At 58.8% G+C, this 18,723-nt stretch overlaps 1 protein-coding gene across 2 annotated transcripts; it reads left to right on the top strand.

The window, feature by feature from the left end:
• The first annotated feature begins 1,963 nt into the window (after positions 1–1,963).
• On the top strand, positions 1,964–18,130 carry LOC141732275 (endothelial cell-selective adhesion molecule-like). Of its 2 annotated transcripts, XM_074561014.1 has the most exons (8): positions 1,964–2,036; positions 6,247–6,312; positions 9,105–9,262; positions 14,386–14,599; positions 14,677–14,832; positions 16,261–16,383; positions 16,508–16,646; positions 17,424–18,130. In XM_074561014.1, exons 1-8 carry the CDS (start codon positions 1,991–1,993, stop codon positions 17,767–17,769), a joined length of 1,248 nt encoding a protein of 415 aa, XP_074417115.1. In that variant the 5' UTR covers positions 1,964–1,990; the 3' UTR covers positions 17,770–18,130. The 2 variants fall into 2 exon arrangements, with proteins under 2 accessions (XP_074417115.1, XP_074417116.1); XM_074561015.1 differs by lacking the exon at positions 6,247–6,312 and having other exon boundaries at positions 1,966–2,036.
• The last annotated feature ends 593 nt before the right edge of the window (positions 18,131–18,723 follow it).

The following is an 18,723-nucleotide window of genomic DNA, read 5'->3' on the forward strand; positions in this document are numbered from 1 at the left end:
TTCCACTGGACTCGTAGCGTCGCCGTCGCCCGCTTTTTTCTTTTTGTCGGGGTTTCGTTTTTTGAAAAGAACGTGAAAAGAATTCCTGGCCTTTTATTTTTTTATTTTTTTTAAGGCGGGGGGGGGGTTGTCTTTCAGTTGGTTTTGTTGGGGGGGGGTGTGGGGTTTTTTTTGGGGGTGGTTTCTTTTTTTATTTTTTTTTTTTGTTTTGGAGTTGGACTCGGCCTCTCCGTGAGAACGACCCGGCAGCTGGGAAATATTTTATTTTTTATTATTTTTTTTGTTTTCCCATCGAACCGTGCTTATGGATACGATCAAAGCTGTGAGAATGGGGGGGGGGGGAGGAGGGGGGGGGGGCGCACACGGGGATGGGGGGAGGGGGGCGGGGGTTTGGGGGGGAAAGGACGCATTTAATGCCTTTTTCAGCTGTGTGACTCTAAAGCCCCCATTATCGCTTTCGGTTGGGTTTTTTTTTTGGGGGGGGGGGGGGTTTGGGGTTTTTTTTGGGTTTTTTTGTTTTTTTTTTTTTTAATTCTCAAAAGCTCATCGATCGGTGAAGTTGTGACAACATACGATGAAATGTGTCGGTCCTAATAAAAATCAAACAAACGCGTCCCGCCTCCGGCAAATCTTCCTCCTCCTCCTCCCGGGGCGGCGGGTAGTGGGGGGGGGGGGGGGGGGGGGGGGTTTCTCCTGGGGTTTTTTTCCCCACCTGGGGGCTTCGTTCCGAGGTTCGTTAGGGCCGGAGTTGATGAATGAATTTCTTCGCTGGGAGCCGCTTTCCTTCCCCGGCGGAGATTCCTGACGGGAAGGGATGCGGAGAGAGAGAGGAAGAGGAAGGGGCGCCCCCGTCCCGCTCCCGGGCCCTTGAAATGGGGCGAATTGCCCCGAAATGGGGCAAATTACCCCGAAATGGGGCGAATTGCCCGGAAATGGGGCGAATTACCCCGAAATGGGGCGAATTACCCCGAAATGGGGCGAATTGCCCGGAAATGGGGTGAATTACCCGGAAATGGGACGAATTGCCCCGAAATGGGGCGAATTACCCGGAAATGGGGTGAATTGCCCCGGAATGGGGCAAATTACCCCGGAATGGGGCGAATTGCCCCGAAGAGCCTCTGCCGGGAGCCGAGGAGGGGGAGAGAAGCCGTCGGCTGGAGGAGGTGAGATCCCGCCGGGATCTGGCCGGGATGATTCCCCCCCCGGCCCCCCGTAGCTTCCTCGCTCCCCGCAGCCGGATCCCGTGATCCCGGCGGGATTTACGGGGGAGACGAGGGCGAGAAGGGATTAATTCCACCACCATCACACCCCCCCCCCCCCGACTTCATCCTCCTCCTCCACGGCCGGCGTCTAATCTCTCCCTGCTCCGAGGTCGGACGGAGGACCGGGATAACCTCGGCGGGCAGGATTGATCCCGGCGGCTCCGGAAAATGGGAGAACCTCGATCCGCAGGGTGAAAAAATGTGGAAAAAAATGGCCTTTTTTTGGCGGGGGGGGTGGGGGGGCGGATTTTCATTTTTTCCATTGGTTTTTAAGGATGACGGTGATCGTCCCGAGGGCGAGGGGTGCCGGGGGGGGGGGGGGGGACACGCCGGACCCTCCCTGTGCCCCCCCCCCCCCCCCCGCGGAGGTGGGGGGAGAATATTGGGGTGCCACATTGTGGGCCCCCCCCCCGCCATAACCTCACTATAATTAATAATAAATAATAAAATAAATAATAACCCAAACAATGAGTTAATCATCGCCGATTTCTTGGGGGGGGGGATGTCCCTGCTTCGGAACACCCCCCCCGGGGATCATCCCCCCCCCCCCCCCCCATGGGGTGGGGTGGGAAGAGGCCACGCCCCCCCCGGAGGCTCCGCCCCCACCTGCGGGGCGGGTTCCCGCCCCCGCCCCGGTTCCTCCCCCCGGGTTCCCCCCCCCGGTTCCCCCCCCCTTCCCCCCCCCCCCCCCCCCCTCCATCCCTCCGGCACCTGCTGCGGCTCCGGCCATGGGCGCGCTGCGGCGGGCGGCGCTGGCGCTGGCGGCGCTGCTGGGTGAGCCCCGGGGCACCGGGGACGGGGGGGGCACCGATGGGGGACAGGGGGGTGTCCCGGGGGGGGGGGGGGGGGGGCAGCCGGTAGGACCCGGCGGCACCGAGGGGAGACCCGGGAGGGAGCCGGGGAACGGCGCGGGGCGGCGGGACCGGAGCGCAGCGGGCAGGACGCGGGGGGGACCCGGGGCACCGGGGGGCACCCGGGGTACCGGGGTGGGGGGGGCACCGGGCGGGACCCGATGGTCCCGGCGACACCGGGCAGGACAAGGGGAAGCTCGGGGGGGGCACCGGGACGAGCTCAGCAGTACGGAGGGGGGGGGCACCGGGCGGGAGCCGGGGGTACCGGGAAGTCGGGGAGGGGGGGGGGCACCCCACGGGACCCGGCGGTACCGGGGGGGGCACCGGGACGAGCTCAGCAGTACCGAGGTGGGGGGGGGCGGCGGGACCGGAGGGCACCGGGCAGGACACGGGGAGGCACCGGGGGGGGGGACCCGGCGGTAGCATCGTGGGGGGGGGCGGGGGGGGGGGGCAGCGACAGGACCCAGGGAACTTGGATGTGGCGGGGGGGGGACACCGGGCAGGACCCGACGTACCGGAGCGTATCGGGCAGGACACGGGGGTACCGGGGGTGGGGGGCACCGGGGGGGGCACGGAGTGGCCGGGGGGGGGGGGGGGGGGGGCATCCATGGAGCCCCACGGGAGCTGGGGGTCCCCGGGCAGGACCCTGGGGAGCTTTAGGGGGTCACCAGGGGGGTGACACCAGCCACCGGCCCCCTCTGTGTGCCCCCCGACCCCCACCCCGGTCCCGCAGGCAGGAGGGTGTTTGGGGGGGGGGTCCCAATCCGCCCCCGGCCCCGTTTCGGGGTGTCCCGAGAAGGGGGGAAAAAAAAAAAATCCGCGTCCCCCCGGGAAAAGCCGCTTCGCTCCTCGGAGCTGCCGAACGGCACCTTCCAGCACCCGCAAACCAAAAGCCACCCTGGGGCGGGGGGGGGAGCCCATAATTCACCCCCCTGCGTGGCGTCAGGTGGAAAAAAAAAAAAAAAAATCCCATTTTTTTTCCCCATTTTTTTTCCCCCCCCTTCCATGAGAGAAACCGGCCGCCTCCCGGTTTCCTGGGCCTTTACGTTCACCCCGACCGGCCGCGGGGCGACGCGTCTCCACCTTCCTCTTGCCGTGGGGTTTTTCCCTCCTTCCCCCCCCTCCGTGAACCCCCCCAAAATTCCCAACCCCGGTTGAGTTTGTCTGGAAACGCCCCAGTCGCTCCGAAGGGAAGCGTCCCTTGGCGTTCCCGGGGAAGGAGAGGCCTTTGGGGAAAGGAAACGGCCCCCGAAGACAATGGCAGCGGCGTTTCCTCCTGGCGGGACGCGGGGTGGGGGTGTCGTCCCCCCCCCCAGGGCCCGGGGGGGGGGGACGGACGTGTTTTGCTCCTTGAAGGCGTTTTTTAAATTTTTTTTTCCATGATAAAAATGAATTAAAGGGCGTTGGGATGAAGCGCGGGGGTCGCTCCGGCCTTAAATCCCATCGGGATGCTCCTTCGCCCGCATCCCCGTGGAGTGAATTTGCTCCGGGGTCATAATTTGGCCCCCTCCCCCCCCCCCCCCCCCAAAAAAAAAGTCCCTCCCGAGTCCCGGGATGCGATGCCGGAGGGAGCGGGAGGACGAAACCGCAGGGAAAAGATGCTTTTGAGCCCCAAAACGGGTGGTTTTCCTTGAAGTTCGCTTCCAAACATCCCGGCCCCACCCTGTGGGATCCGTACGGGAGCGTGATGGGAAAAGCAAACCAGGGGGGTGATGCTCGGCATCCCCAATCCCTTCCCTATTCCCAATCCCATCCCATCCACGTTCCCATCCCGTTCCCATCCCGTTCGCCTTCCCAGTCCCATCCTCATCCCATTCCCACTCCATCCTCATCCCATTCCCACTCCATCCCATCCCATCCCATCGCCGCCTCCTTCTCCCAACCCCGGGGGGGGTTGAAGCCTGTTTCTATCTATAGCAAAGTCACGTCGTCGTCTTATTATTTTATTTAATTTTTCTTTTTTTTTTTTTTTTTTTTTTTTTTTTTTTTCCTTTTCCCAAATTTGGCCTCTCCGGAGGATACGGCGCTTTCTGCCCCCACCCCGGGGTCGTGAGAAAAGCCGCCGGGGATTTTCCCAAGGGATGCCGCTCCGCGGCCCGGCGTCTCCTATCTGCCCGGTTATAAATAGTCGGAATTAAGGGAAAAGGAGACGGGGGGGGGGGGATAAAATCAAATCCCAAATTAAAAAAAATAATAATAATATTCCGGGTGCCCCTGTCGCCTCGCCGAGATGCTCCTTGACCTTTTTCCGGGGTGGGTTTGGGTTTTTTGGGGGTTTTTTGGGTTTTTTTTTTTGGGAGGGGGGGGGCGGTTTTCCGGCCGGATTCCCGCCGGGGATTTTACATCCCAAACCTGGGCTTTCGGGATTTCCTTTGGGTGCTGGTTTCACATGACTCCGGCGCCTTAATCCCACGGAGCCGGGTCATCAAACCTCCAGCCCATAATACTCCAGGGGTTAATAGTTTATGGGGAAGGTTTTTTGGGGGGGGGGCGGGTCAGGGCCGAGCCTCGAGCCGGGAAGCAGCTATTTCGTTTTGGGGTGAAACGACGCGATTTGAGGTCAGAATTTCATATAAGGGAAGGGGATTGAGGCGGCTGCGGGAACGCGGGGACGGAACGGGATTAGTTTTTTTCCGTAGGGGGGAAAAAAAAAAATCGAAAGGTGAATTTTAAAGGATTTTTTGGGGTTTTTTTCCCCCCGAGGGAAAAAATTAAAAGCGTTTTTAAAGGGAAATTTAAAGTTTTGGGGGTTTTTTTTGGTTCCCCCCCTCCCCCCAAGGGAAAAAATAAATTTAAGGGTGTTTTTAAAGGCGAATTTAAAAAAAAAAATAAAAAAAATAAGGTAAATTTAAAGGTAATTCCCCCCCCCCGGAAGAAGAAATCGAAGGGTAAATTGAAAGGTGGTTTATTCCGTCGGGAAAAAATTAAGGATGTTTTTAAAGATTACGTTTAAAGGTGTTTATTCCCTCGGTGGGGGGGGGGGGAGGGGGGGAAATAACAAAAAAAAATCAGGGTTTTTCAAAGGTACTTTTAAAGGTCAACGGAAAGGTTATAATTTTTTTTTTTTTTTAAATTTTATTTATTTATTTTTCTTTTTTTTTTCCAACGGGCAAAACTCCTGGCAGATGGGCTGGAGCGGAGGGAAACCCCCCGGGCAGGTGCTGAGCTCGGGGCGCTGGATAAAAATCCAGGTTTTTTTTCAACCCAAATAGCAACCGGGAAGGTCCCAAGATTCCTCCCCCCCGCCCCCCCCCCCTCAATACGCGTATTCGCGCCGGGAGCGGCTTAATTTTTTCGATCTGGTTAAAGCATTAGAGGATTTGAAGCGCGGAGGTGGCTAAAGCCGGGGCTGATGCCAAAGGGTTCGGTCCCGTGCCCGCCGCTCGAGCACCGGGAATTTTTTAGGCTCCGAAAATTCCCAGCTGAGGAATCTTGGGCGGGGGGGGGAAAGGAGATTTTTTTTTTTTTTTTTTTTTTAAATTTTTTATTTAGGAATCGAGCATCCTCCGGTCTCCGGATCCGTCCGGTTGGAATGGGGGGAGGACGGAGCCGCGGTCGGCTGTCACAGTCATCATTAGGTTTCAGAGTGAACGCGGGCGCGGGAAGAGCAGAGGGAGCCTGGGCTGCGCCTGGCGTTGGCGGGTTGAGCCCCACGGGGCTCTTTTCACCCCCGGGAGCGGGACGGAAAACCCCCAGCCGATGCCGGAGCATCTTTCCCCCCTCCCCCCCCCCGCAACTCCGGAACCCGGATTTCTCCGGAGACCCCCAGCGCCCTTTGGCCCACCCCCCCGGGATCGCTACTGTCGTCGCTTTAATCGTTATTACGCTCTTAGCGCTATCCCGTCCCCGTAATTAAGCACGCAGCGGCGCTCGACGTAATTAATAACAGTAATAATATTAATTCTTGGGCGGGCTCCCCGGCACCCGCCCGCGTGTGTGTGTGTGTCCCCCCCCCCGTCTTCGTCCGTCGTCCCCCCCCCCTCCGACGCCAGGACTTAAGGGTTTATGTTCTTAACCCGAGGGAGCTATTTTTAAGCATCTTCCCCAGACCGGGGCCCGATTTCTCCCGGTTTTTTCACCGGAGAAAGGAAATTTGCGTCTTTTTTTTTTTTTTTTTTTTTTTTAATTTTTAGTTCTTGTTGAATTCCTGGGAAGACTTTATCGGCCGGAGCAGAGTTTCCTGCCCCGGGAGCTGGAAGGTTCCATCCGGAAACCGCGCCGATGCCTTGCCGGGAGGGGGGGGATGAACGGATGCAGGAGGAGGCTAAAAATACTGCCCCCCCCCCCCCCCCCCTCAGCGCCTTGTTTGCCTCTTCCCACCCTGGAAAAATCCCATGGAAACCTCCGAGTCCAGAGGGAAGAGGGCAAAGCCGTCGGAGGCTCCCTAAATCCTTCAAAAGCGGGGATATTTCCCCAAACCCCAGGCGGCGGAGCAAGGATTTGGGATGCCGGGGGAGCATCACCCTGTTCCCCCCCCCCCGCTGCCTCCCCATCCCAATCCGGAGCATCCCTGGGGCGCTGGCGGGAGCGGGGCCAGCCGGGGACACGGATCGATGGGCAGGATGCGGGGATGGAGCCGCCGGGATGCGGGTCCTCGCTGGCATTCCCCTGGGAAAAAAAAAAACAAAACCCCGCCGCAGACCCGGCCCTCGCCTGATCCGATTAATTTTCCGGCTGAGCCTTACGGGCAAAGCCGGGGAATAATCTTCCCCCGGAGCCCAGCATCCTTCTGCGCTCCGTGGTGCCCGCTCCCGTCCTGATGCCTGCTCCCAGTGGGCTCTGGGGATGCTGGGGACACAGGGACGGGGTATTTGGGATGGGGTGGGATTTTTGGGACGGGACATCGGGGATAGGATATTTGGAATGGGATGAGTTGGGATGGGACATCTGGGATTGGATGGGATGAGATGGGATAGGGTATCTGGGATGGGATGGGATATTTGGGATGAGATGAGATGGGATACTTGGGATGGGATGGTTCGAAAGGGATGGGACAATTTGGGATGGGACAGGGTATTTGGGATGGGATGAGATGAGGTATTTGGGATGAGATGAGATGGGATCTTTGGGATGAGATGGGATGGGGTATTTGGGATAGGATATTTAGAAGGGGATGAGATGAGTTGGGATGGGACATTTGGGATTGAATGGGATGAGATGGGATAGGATATCTGGGATGGGATGGGATATTTGGGATGAGATGAGATGGGGTGTTTGGGATGGGATGTTTCGAAAGGGATGGGACGATTTGGGATGGGACATTTGGGATGGGACAGTGTATTTGGGATGGGATGAGATGAAGTATTTGGGATGAGATGAGATGGGTTCTTTGGGATGAGATGAGATGGGGTATTTGGGATGGGGTATTTGGGATGGGATGAGATGGGGTATTTGGGATGGGGTATTTGGGATAGGATACTTAGAAAGGGATGAGATGAGTTGGGATGGGACATTTGGGATGGGACAGGGTATTTGGGATGGGATGAGATGGGATGGGTTATTAGGGGTGGGATGAGATGAGATGGGATATTTGGGATGGGATGGCATGAGATGGGATGGGATGATTGGGACGGGACATTTGGAACGGGACATCGGGGATAGGATATTTGGAATGGGATGAGTTGGGATGGGATATTTGGGATTGGATGGGATGAGATGGGACAGGGTATTTGGGATGGGATGAGATGGGATATTTGGGATGGGATGGCATGAGATGGGATGGGATGTTTGGGACGGGACACCGGGGATAGGATATTTGGAATGGGATGAGTTGGGATGGGACATTTGGGATTGGACGGGATGAGATGGGATAGGGTATCTGGGATGGGATGGGATATTTGGGATGAGATGAGATGGGGTGTTTGGGATGGGATGAGATGGGATACTTGGGATGGGATGTTTTGAAAGGGATGGGACGATTTGGGATGGGACATTTGGGATGGGACAGGGTATTTGGGATGGGATGGGATGAGATGAGGTATTTGGGATGAGATGAGATGGGATCTTTGGGATGAGATGAGATGGGGTATTTGGGATGGGGTATTTGGGATAGGATACTTAGAAAGGGATGAGATGGGATGGGACTTTTGGGATGGGACAAGGTATTTGGGATGGGATGAGATGGGATGGGATATTTGGGATGGGATGAGGTGGGTTGGGATATTTGGGATGGGATGAGATGAGTTGGGATGGGACATTTGGGATGGGATGGCAGGAGATGAGATGGGGTATTTGGGATGGGATGTTTGGGATGGGACATTGGGAATAGGATATTTGGAATGGGATGAGTTGGGATGGGACATTTGGGATTGGATGGGATGAGATGGAATGGGATATTTGGGATAGGATATTTGGGATGGGATGAGATGGGATGGGATATTTTGGATGGGATGAGGTGGGTTGGGCTATCTGGGATGCGATGAGATGAGTTGGGATGGGACATTTGGGATGGGATGGCATGAGATGAGATGGGGTATTTGGGATGGGATATTTGGGGTAGAATATTTGGGATGGGATGGAATGGCCTCCCGGTTTAGCACCAGCAGGAAAAGGGGGGATGCTGGGGAAAGCTTGTGAGGTGCATACGGGTGCCTCCCCCCACCCCAGATCCCACGGGATGGAGGACCTGGCACCCCAACACTGCGCTCACGGCGGGTGCCCGGCCGTGGGAGCTCCTGGGGAAGAAACAGCAGCCCCTGGGGGGGCGGGGGCGGATTTTCAGCCAGAGATTTTCCCATCTCGGGAGGAGGAAAGGGGGATGGGAGGGCTCGGCATTGTCCTGCATCCTCCGGAGCAGCCGGAAAGCCCTTCCCGCGGCAGGGAAGGAGGAGAAATGTCTTCCCGGCCCAACCTCCCGACAATAACCTGGGAGTGCTGGGGTTTCCCTTGGGAACGGGGAGGTTTTTCCAACAATCGGCGGGGTTTTTGTGGGAAAAAACGGCACCTGGGGTTGAGTCACGTCCCGTTTTCTTCCCTCTCCGGCCGTGAGCAGGCGTCTCCTCAGCCGTGCTGGAGGTGCACGTGGGGACGGGCTCGGTCTTCTCGGTGGAGGGGCAGCAAGCGGTGCTGCCCGCCTGGTACACCAGCCGCTCCCAGAAGAAGCCCTACATCACCTGGCTGCTGGATAAGGAAGATGCCGACCCCTTCCAGGTCAGCGGTGGGGCGGGGAGGGAGGGGGACCCACCGGGAGGAGGCCATGGTGGAGGGGTGCTCATGGTGTCTGTGACGGGGAGGCGCCCATGATAGGGGGGAAGCTTCTGGTGCCCATGATGAGGTGAAGCTCGTGGTGCCCACCATGGAGAGGTGCCCACCATGGGATGGTGCCCATGGTGGGAGAGAAGCTTACGGTGTCCACGATGAGGTAGTGTCCATGATGGGGTGAAGCTCATAGTGCCCACCATGGGATGGTGCCCGTGATGGGAGAGAAGCTTACGGTGTCCACGATGAGGTAGTGTCCATGATGGGGTGAAGCTCATGGCGCCCACCATGGGATGGTGCCCATGATGGGAGAGAAGCTTATGGTATCCACGATGAGGTAGTGTCCATGATGGGGTGAAGCTCATGGTGCCCACCATGGGATGGTGCCCATGGTGGGAGAGAAGCTTACGGTGTCCACGATGAGGTGGTGTCCATGATGGGGTGAAGCTCATGGTTCCCACCATGGGATGGTGCCCGTGATGGGAGAGAAGCTTACGGTGTCCACGACGAGGTAGTGTCCGTGATGGGGTGAAGCTCATGGTGCCCACCATGGGGTGGTGCTCATGGTGAGGGGGAAAGCTCATGGTGCCCACCATGGGATGGTGCCTGTGATGGGAGAGAAGCTTACGGTGTCCACGATGAGGTAGTGTCCATGATGGGGTGAAGCTCATGGTGCCCACCATGGGGTGGTTCTCATGGTGAGGGGGAAAGCTCATGGTGCCCACCATGGGATGGTGCCCGTGATGGGAGAGAAGCTTACGGTGTCCACGATGAGGTAGTGTCCATGATGGGGCGAAGCTCATGGCGCCCACCATGGGATGGTGCCTGTGATGGGAGAGAAGCTTATGGTGTCCACGATGAGGTAGTGTCCATGATGGGGTGAAGCTCATGGTGCCCATCATGGGGTGGTGCTCATGGTGAGGGGGAAAGCTCATGGTGCCCACCATGGGATGGTGCCTGTGATGGGAGAGAAGCTTACGGTGTCCACGATGAGGTGGTGTCCATGATGGGGTGAAGCTCATGGCGCCCACCATGGGATGGTGCCCATGATGGGAGAGAAGCTTATGGTATCCACGATGAGGTAGTGTCCATGATGGGGTGAAGCTCATGGTGCCCACCATGGGATGGTGCCCATGGTGGGAGAGAAGCTTACGGTGTCCACGACGAGGTAGTGTCCATGATGGGGTGAAGCTCATGGCGCCCACCATGGGATGGTGCCCGTGATGGGAGAGAAGCTTATGGTGTCCACGATGAGGTAGTGTCTGTGATGGGGTGAAGCTCATGGTTCCCACCATGGGGTGGTGCTCATGGTGAGGGGGAAAGCTCATGGTGCCCACCATGGGATGGTGCCTGTGATGGGAGAGAAGCTTACGGTGTCCACGATGAGGTGGTGTCCATGATGGGGTGAAGCTCATGGTTCCCACCATGGGATGGTGCCCATGGTGGGAGAGAAGCTTACGGTGTCCACGATGAGGTAGTGTCCATGATGGGGTGAAGCTCATGGTGCCCACCATGGGATGGTGCCCATGATGGGAGAGAAGCTTATGGTGTCCACGATGAGGTAGTGTCCGTGATGGGGTGAAGCTCATGGTGCCCATCATGGGGTGGTGCTCACGGTGAGGGGGAATGCTCGTGGTGGCCATCATGGGGAGGCACCCGCCATGGAGTAGTGCCCATGGCGCCCACGGTGGGGGGGCAGCTTGTGGTGTGTCCGTGATGAGGTGGTGTCCATGATGGGGTGAAGTTCATGGTGTCCACCACGGGCAGGTGCCCACCATGGGGTGGTGCTCATGGCAGGGGGAAAGCTCATGGAGCCCATGACTGTGAGATGAACACGATGGGGGAATGCTCATGGTGTCCATGACGGGGAGGTGCCCATGATGGGGGGAACCTCATGGTGCCCACAGTGGGGAGGTGCCCACGATGTCACGGATAAAACACCTCGAAGGAAGGCCACCAGAAGAGCAGTAGGAAGGAGAGGCAGCCGCTCCAGCCAGGAAGCCAGCTTCTCCGGGCGCCCAGCTGAGGTGCCTCCGTGCAAACGCATGGAGCACGGGAAACAAGAGGAGTTAGAGGCGTGTTCACGCCTCCAGGGCTGTGATCTCCTTGGCGTCACGGAGACGTGGTGGGATGACTCCTATGACTGCAGTGTGGGAATGGAGGGATACAGGCTCTTCAGGAAGGACAGGCAGGGGAGACGAGGAGGGGGTGTTGCCTTCTATGTCAGTGACCAGCTGGAGTGCACAGAGCTCCACCTGGGGATGGATGAAGACCCAACGGAGAGCTTATGGGTCAAGATTAAAGGGAACACAGGGGCAGGGGACATTACGGTAGGGGTCTGCTACAGGCCTCCTGACCAGGACAACAGAGCGCATGAGGCCCTCCACAGACAGATAGGAGCGGCATCGCGTTCACAGACCCTGGTCCTCATGGGGGACTTCAACCACCCCGATACCTGTTGGAAGGACAACAGAGTGGGGCACGAGAAATCCAGGAAGCTCTTGGAATGTGTCGATGACAACTTTCTTCCTCAAATGGTAGAGGAGCCAACAAGGAGAGGAACTATTCCGGAGCCTGTCCTTACCAACAAGGAGGACATTCCTGGTGGGGAACGTCAAGCTCAAGGGCGGCCTCGGCTACAGCGATCGTGAGGTGGTAGAACTCAAGATCCTTCGGGCAGCGAGGAGAGCACGCCGCAAGCTCACTACCCTGGACTTCAGGAGAGCAGACTTTGGCCTCTTGAGGGACTTGCTTGGCAGGGAAACATGGGAAAAAGCACTGGAGGGAAGAGGGGCCCAAGAGAGACGGTTAGTATTCAAGGATCACCTCCTCCAAGCTCAGGAACATCCCAAGAATGAAGAAGTCAGGCAAAAATGAGCAGGAGGCCTGTGTGGATGAACAAGGAGCTCCTGGAGAAGCTCAAGAGCAAAAAGGAGGCCTACAGAGGGAAGACGTGGGCCCTCTCCAGAAGGAGGCAGGAGACCTGGTCACCCAGGGGATGGAGAAGGCTGAAGTGCTGAATGACTTTTTCGCCTCGGTCTTCACCGGCAAGGGCTCCAACCACACCACCCAAATCGCAGGATGCAAAGGCAGGGGCTATGAGAATGAAGAGCCGCCCACTGTAGGAGAAGATCAGGTTCAGGACCATCTGAGGAACGTGAAGGTGCGTAAGTCCACGGGACCGGATGAAATCCATCCGTGGGTCCTGAGGGAGCTGGCAGATGAAGTCGCCAAGCCGCTTTCCATTATATCTGAAAAGTCGTGGCAGTCCGGTGAAGTTCCCACTGACTGGAAAAGGGGAAACAGAACCCCCACGTTCAAAAAGGGAAAAAAGGAAGAGCCGGGGAACTACAGGCCGGTCAGTCCCACCTCTGTGCCCAGCAAGATCATGGAGCAGATCCTCCTGGAATCTCTGCTGAGGCACATGGGACATAAGGAGGTGATTGGTGACAGCCAACATGGCTTCACCAAGGGCAAGTCGTGCCTGACAAATCTGGTGGCCTTCTACGATGGTGCCACAGTGTTGGTAGATAAGGGGAGAGCAACCGACATCATCTACCTGGACTTACGCAAAGCTTTTGACATTGTCCCACACAACATCCTGGTCTCTAAATTGGAAAAGCAGGGATTTGATGGATGGACCGCTGGGTGGATAAGGAACTGGCTGGATGGCCGCGCTCAAAGGGTTGCGGTCAACGGCTCGATGTCCACGTGGAAACCAGTGACGAGCGGCGTTCCTCAGGGGTCAGTACTGGGACCGGTGCTGTTTAACATCTTTGTGGGTGACATGGACAGTGGGATCGAGGGCACCCTCAGGAATTTTGCCGGTGACACCAAGCTGTGTGGCGCGGTCGACACGCTGGAGGGAAGGGATGCCATCCAGAGGGACCTGGACAGGCTGGAGAGGTGGCAGCATGGCAACATCATGAAGTTCAACCAGGCCAAGGGCAAGGTCCTGCACCTGGGTCATGGCAATCCCAGGCACAAAGACAGGTTGGGTGGAGAATGGCTGGAGAGCAGCCCTGAGGAGAAGGACTTGGGGGTGCTGGTGGATGAGAAGCTCAACATGAGCCAAAAACATGCGCTGGCAGCCCAGAAACCCCCCCGCAGCCTGGGCTCATCCCCAGCAGCGTGGGCAGCAGGGCGAGGGGGGGGATTCTGCCCCTCTGCTCCGCTCTGTGAGACCCCCCTGCAGTGCTGCCTCCAGCGCTGGGGCCACCAACAGCAGAAGGACACGGAGCTGTTGGAGCGGGGCCAGCAGAGGCCCCGGAGATGCTGGGAGGGCTGGAGCCCCTCTGCTGTGGGGACAGGCTGAGAGAGCTGGGGGGGTTCAGCCTGGAGAAGAGAAGGCTCCGGGGAGACCTTCCAGCCCCTTCCAGTCCCTCAAGGGGCTCCAGGAAAGCTGGGGAGGGACTCTGGAGCAGGGAGTAGAGGGATAGGATGAGGGGTGATGGCTTCAAACTGGAAGAGGGGAGATTGAGATGGGATATTGGGAAGAAATTCTTGGCTGTGAGGGTGGTGAGCCCCTGGCCCAGGTTGCCCAGAGAAGCTGTGGCTGCCCCATCCCTGGAGGGGTTCAAGGCCAGGTTGGCCGGGGCTTGGAGCAACCTGGGCTGGTGGGAGGTGTCCCTGCCCAGGGCAGGGGGTGGAACCAGATGATCTCTAAGATCCATTCCAACCCGAACCAGTCTGTGATGGGAGACGCTCATAGTGCCAACGATGGGGAGTAACCCACAGCGGGGGGGAAGACCGTGGTGCCCATGATGGGGAGGTGCCCACGATGGGAAGGTGCTCGTGGTGCCCATGATGTGGTGATGCTCATGACGGGGCAGTTTCTCATGGTGCCCGTGACGGGGGGGTGGGGAATGGTGTGGCACGACCCTTGTGGTGCCCATGGTGGGGAGATGCCCGCAGTTCCCGTGCCGTGGATGCTCATGGCAGGTGAGGATGGAGGGGGCTCATGCTGCTCCACAAAATTTGGGATCTGGGGGCCAGGGAGGGGGGTGGGTGGGGTGGGATTTCCTCTCCTGCAACACAATCCGGAGGTGCCTGAGCGGGCGTTTTCCCCCGCGCAGATCCTGACCTACCTGGACGGGGTGGTGAAGGTGGAGGAGACGGAGCTGAAGCCCCGCGTGGGGTTCCTGTACCCCGTCCTCACCCACAACATCTCGGTGTTCATCAACGCCACCCGGGAGCGCGACTCGGGCCAGTACATGTGCACCGTCAACGTGGTGGACGATGTCACCAGCACGGGCAAGAACATCGGCGTCATCAACCTCACCGTCCTGGGTAAGGCTCCGCCGGTCGCCCCGGCTCCCTTCAGCGTCCCCCGTGGTGTCCCTCGGGACTAACGTCGGTGCCCGCAGTGCCACCGGCCGCCCCGACTTGCCGGCTGCACGGCGACCCCACGGTGGGGGCCAACGTCACCTTGAGCTGCACCTCCGAGAAGGGGAAGCCCTCGCCCGCCTACCAGTGGCAACGCACGGCCCCCACCCTGCAGGTCTTCTTCCCCCCCGCCCACGGTAAGGTGGCACCCCCGGGGCGGGGTGGGGGGAGCGGGATGGGGGGGACACAGGGGGAAGCGGGGTGGGAGGAGCGGAAAATCCCGAGGAGCTTCAGCTGGGGGATGCTTTTGGTTTGGTCCCCTTAATTCGGCCCGTGCCTGGATTATCCCCTGAACCCTGCCCGTGCCTGGAATATCCCCTTAACCCTGCCCGTTCCTGCCCATTCCTGGAATATCCCCTTAACCCTGCCCGTTCCTGCCCATTCCTGGAATATCCCCTTAAGCCTGCCCGTTTCTGCCCATTCCTCAGGGGAATATTCCCTTAACCCTGCCCATTCCTGCCCATTCCTCAGGGGAATATCCCCTTAACCCTGCCCGTTCCTGCCCATTCTTGGAATATCCCCTTAAATCTGCCTCTTCCTGCCCATTCCTCAGGGGAATATCCCCTTAACCCTGCCCGTTCCTGCCCATTCCTGGAATATCCCCTTAACCCTGCCCATTCCTGCCCATTCTTCAGGGAATATCCCCTTAACCCTGCCCGTGCCTGGAATATCCCCTTAACCCTGCCCGTTCCTGCCCATTCCTCAGGGGAATATCCCCTTAACCCTGCCCATTCCTGGATTATCCCCTTAACCCTGCCCGTTCCTGCCCATTCCTCGGGGGAATATCCCCTTAACCCTGCCCGTGCCTGGAATATCCCCTTAACCCTGCCCGTTCCTGCCCATTCTTGGAATATCCCCTTAAATCTGCCTCTTCCTGCCCATTCCTCAGGGGAATATCCCCTGAACCCTGCCCATGCCTGGAATATCCCCTTAACCCTGCCCGTTCCTGGAATATCCCCTTAACCCTGCCCGTTCCTGCCCATTCTTCAGGGAACATCCCCTTAACCCTGCCCGTGCCTGGAATATCCCCTTAACCCTGCCCATTCCTGGAATATCCCCTTAACCCTGCCCGTTCCTGCCCATTCCTGGAATATCCCCTTAACCCTGCCCGTTCCTGGATTATCCCCTTAACCCTGCCCATTCCTGCCCATTCTTCAGGGGAATATCCCCTTAACCCTGCCCGTGCCTGGAATATCCCCTTAATCCTGCTCGTTCCTGCCCATTCCTAGAATATCCCCTTAACCCTGCCCATTCCTGCCCATTCTTCAGGGAATATCCCCTTAACCCTGCCCATTCCTGGAATATCCCCTTAACCCTGCCTGTTCCTGCCCATTCCTCAGGGGAATATCCCCTTAACCCTGCCCATTCCTGGAATATCCCCTTCATCCTTCCCGTTCCTGCCCATTCTTCAGGGGAATATCCCCTTAACCCTGCCTGTTCCTGCCCATTCCTGGAATATCCCCTTAACCCTGCCCGTTCCCGCCCAAGGAGGCAGGGGGATGGGCGGGGGGGGGGGGCGGGCAGGGGGGTGGCCGCGGGGCAGCGCCCGAATTTCTCGCCCGCAGACCAGGCCAGGGGCACCCTCAAGCTGACCAACCTCTCCCTGGAGATGTCGGGTCTCTACGTCTGCGCGGCCGAGAACCGCGCGGGTTCGGCCGAGTGCAGCATCGTCCTGGAGGTGCACTCAAGTGAGTACGTGTCGGGGTGGGGGGGACACGGTCCCCACGCGGTCCCCGTGGGAATAAAGAAGGAGGCGAACTCCCCCCCGCCCTCGCCACCTCTCCGTCTCTCTCTGTCTCTCTCTCCCGGCAGCTAGCACCAAAGCCGTCATCGCTGGCGCCGTGCTGGGCTCCCTGGGCGCCCTCGCCACCGTTGTCTTCTTCGCCCGGCGGGTCGTCAGCTACCGGAGGAAGAAACGGGACGGCCAGGAGGAGGCAGCCAATGAGATCAAGTGAGGCCCCCCCCCCCCCCGCCTCCCGTGGAGGAGGTTCAAATCATCGCTAGGTTTCAGAGTTAACAGGAGTGGGGAAAGGAGGTTTCCATCTGTGGGTAGTCATCATTAGGTTTCAGAGTTAACCAGCAAGGGGAAGGTTTCCATCTGTGGCCAGCCATCATTAAGTTTCAGAGTTAACAGGAGGAGGGGGGAAGTTTGCATCTCTGGCCAGTCATCACTAGGTTTCAGAGTTAACAGGGGAGGAGGAGGTTTCTGCCTCTGGCCAGCCATCATTAAGTTTCAGAGTTAACAGGAGGAGGGAGGAAGTTTCCGCCTCTGGCAAGTCATCACTAGGTTTCAGAGTTAACAGGAGGAGGGGGGAAGTTTGCATGTCTGGCCAGTCATCACTAGGTTTCAGAGTTAACAGGGGAGGAGGAGGTTTCCGCCTCTGGCCAGCCATCATTAAGTTTCAGAGTTAACAGGAGGAGGGAGGAAGTTTCCATCTCTGGCCAGTCATCACTAGGTTTCAGAGTTAACAGGAGGAGGGAGGAAGTTTCCATTTCAGAGTTAACAGGGGAGGAGGACGTTTATCACCTCTGGCAGCCATCATTAGGTTTCAGAGTTAACATTTTCCACCTCAGTTTTCCCCCCCTTTCCCTCGTGCCCCCCTGTTTTGGGGTCCAGGAGCTCTACGCAACCTCGGACTCCCCATTGCTTCGTGGGGGGGGGGGCGGCGGGACGGGGAATGGCGGGGTTCCCTGTGCCGATCTCTCCGACGCTGTCCCCTCTCGGCAGGGAAGACGCCGTGGCCCCCAAAACCCCCACGTGGGCCAGGAGCCCGGCCTCGGACACCATCTCCAAAACCAGCACCTTGTCCTCCATCGCCGGCACCCGGGAGAGACCCTACGGGGCCAAACCCCCCTCCGACACCGCCTCCATCCTCACCGGCAGCTACCGGGGACCCCCCCCCCGGGGAGGGGGGCGTACCCCCAATCTCTCCCCCCCCGCCGTTAACGGCACCCCCCAGCGCCGCCAGGAGCCGGCCGCCCCCCCGGCATCGTTGCCCCCTTCCAGCTTGGCACGGGCGGGCGCCGTCCCCGTCATGGTGCCGGCGCAGAGCCGAGCCGGCTCCTTGGTGTGACCCCCCCACCCCCCCCCCCCCCAACCCAAAAAAATGACACCCCCTCCCCCCCCCCATTTTCTGGGGTGGGTTTTTTTTTTCCCTTTTTGGGTTATCTTCTGGGTTTTGTTTTTTTTTTTTCATTTTAAAAGAGGCCTCGAGCAGCTGGACTCATCCTGGGGGTGTTTAATGGGTTTGGGGGCGGGGGGGGGGGGCCTCCCCAGGTTTGGGGCGGGGGGGGGGTTGAAGGGGGGGGACCGAGTCTCCCTGTAACACCCCAAAATAGGCCCGGCCCCACCCAGAGGGGGGCAGTCATCTTTGTCGGGTTTTTTTTATATATATATATATATATATGTATCAGTTGAAACGGGATTTTTCATAAAAGAGCATTAAAAGCCGGGGGGGGGACGGGGGGGGGGGGGGAGGGAAGCGCTTTTTTTTTTTTTTTTTTTTTTTTTTTTTAGGGATTTTTCTGAATTAAAAGCTGGCCGCGCCGCCCGGCGCCGCGATTTTTGGGTGAGTTTGTGGGGATCGAGGCGGGTTGCAGGTCTCGGCCGTCCCTCTGAGTGCCGGCGGCGCGGCGGCTGTGTGATGTCACGGCGGCTGTGTGATGTCACGGTGGCTGTGTGATGTCACGGCACACGCACACACCCCTCCCCGCCCCGCCTCCAGGGTCCTCGGCGTGGCGTGGTGGCACGCGTGCCTTGTCACGCCCCAAGACCTGTCTGGCGCCGTGACGTCACGCCCTGTGTCGGGGAGGTGGGGGGGGGGGGTGTGATGTCACGACGAGCATCGCGGCATCCCGTGTGACGTCACGCCGGCTGCCCCATGTCCGTCGGTGATGTCGTGCGCGCCCGCGGGATGTCACCCCTGCCGTCGCGCTGCCGGCAGTGACATGACGCGCGTGTGTGACTCTGCACGCGTGAGCGCCTCTAGCAGTGACGTCACACGCCCCTGTACGATGTCACACCAGCC

This window comes from Larus michahellis, chromosome 17, assembly GCF_964199755.1.
Source record: "Larus michahellis chromosome 17, bLarMic1.1, whole genome shotgun sequence".
Lineage (NCBI taxonomy): Eukaryota > Metazoa > Chordata > Aves > Charadriiformes > Laridae > Larus > Larus michahellis.

Coding starts and splice junctions, on each gene's coding strand:
- LOC141732275 (XM_074561014.1), top strand. CDS start 1,991: ATGGGCGCGCTGCGGCGGGCGGCGCTGGCGCTGGCGGCGCTGCTGG. Junction 2,037..6,246: donor GGCGCTGGCGGCGCTGCTGG/GTGAGCCCCGGG, acceptor TTTAATTTTTAG/TTCTTGTTGAATTCCTGGGA. Junction 16,384..16,507: donor CGTCCTGGAGGTGCACTCAA/GTGAGTACGTGT, acceptor CTCTCCCGGCAG/CTAGCACCAAAGCCGTCATC.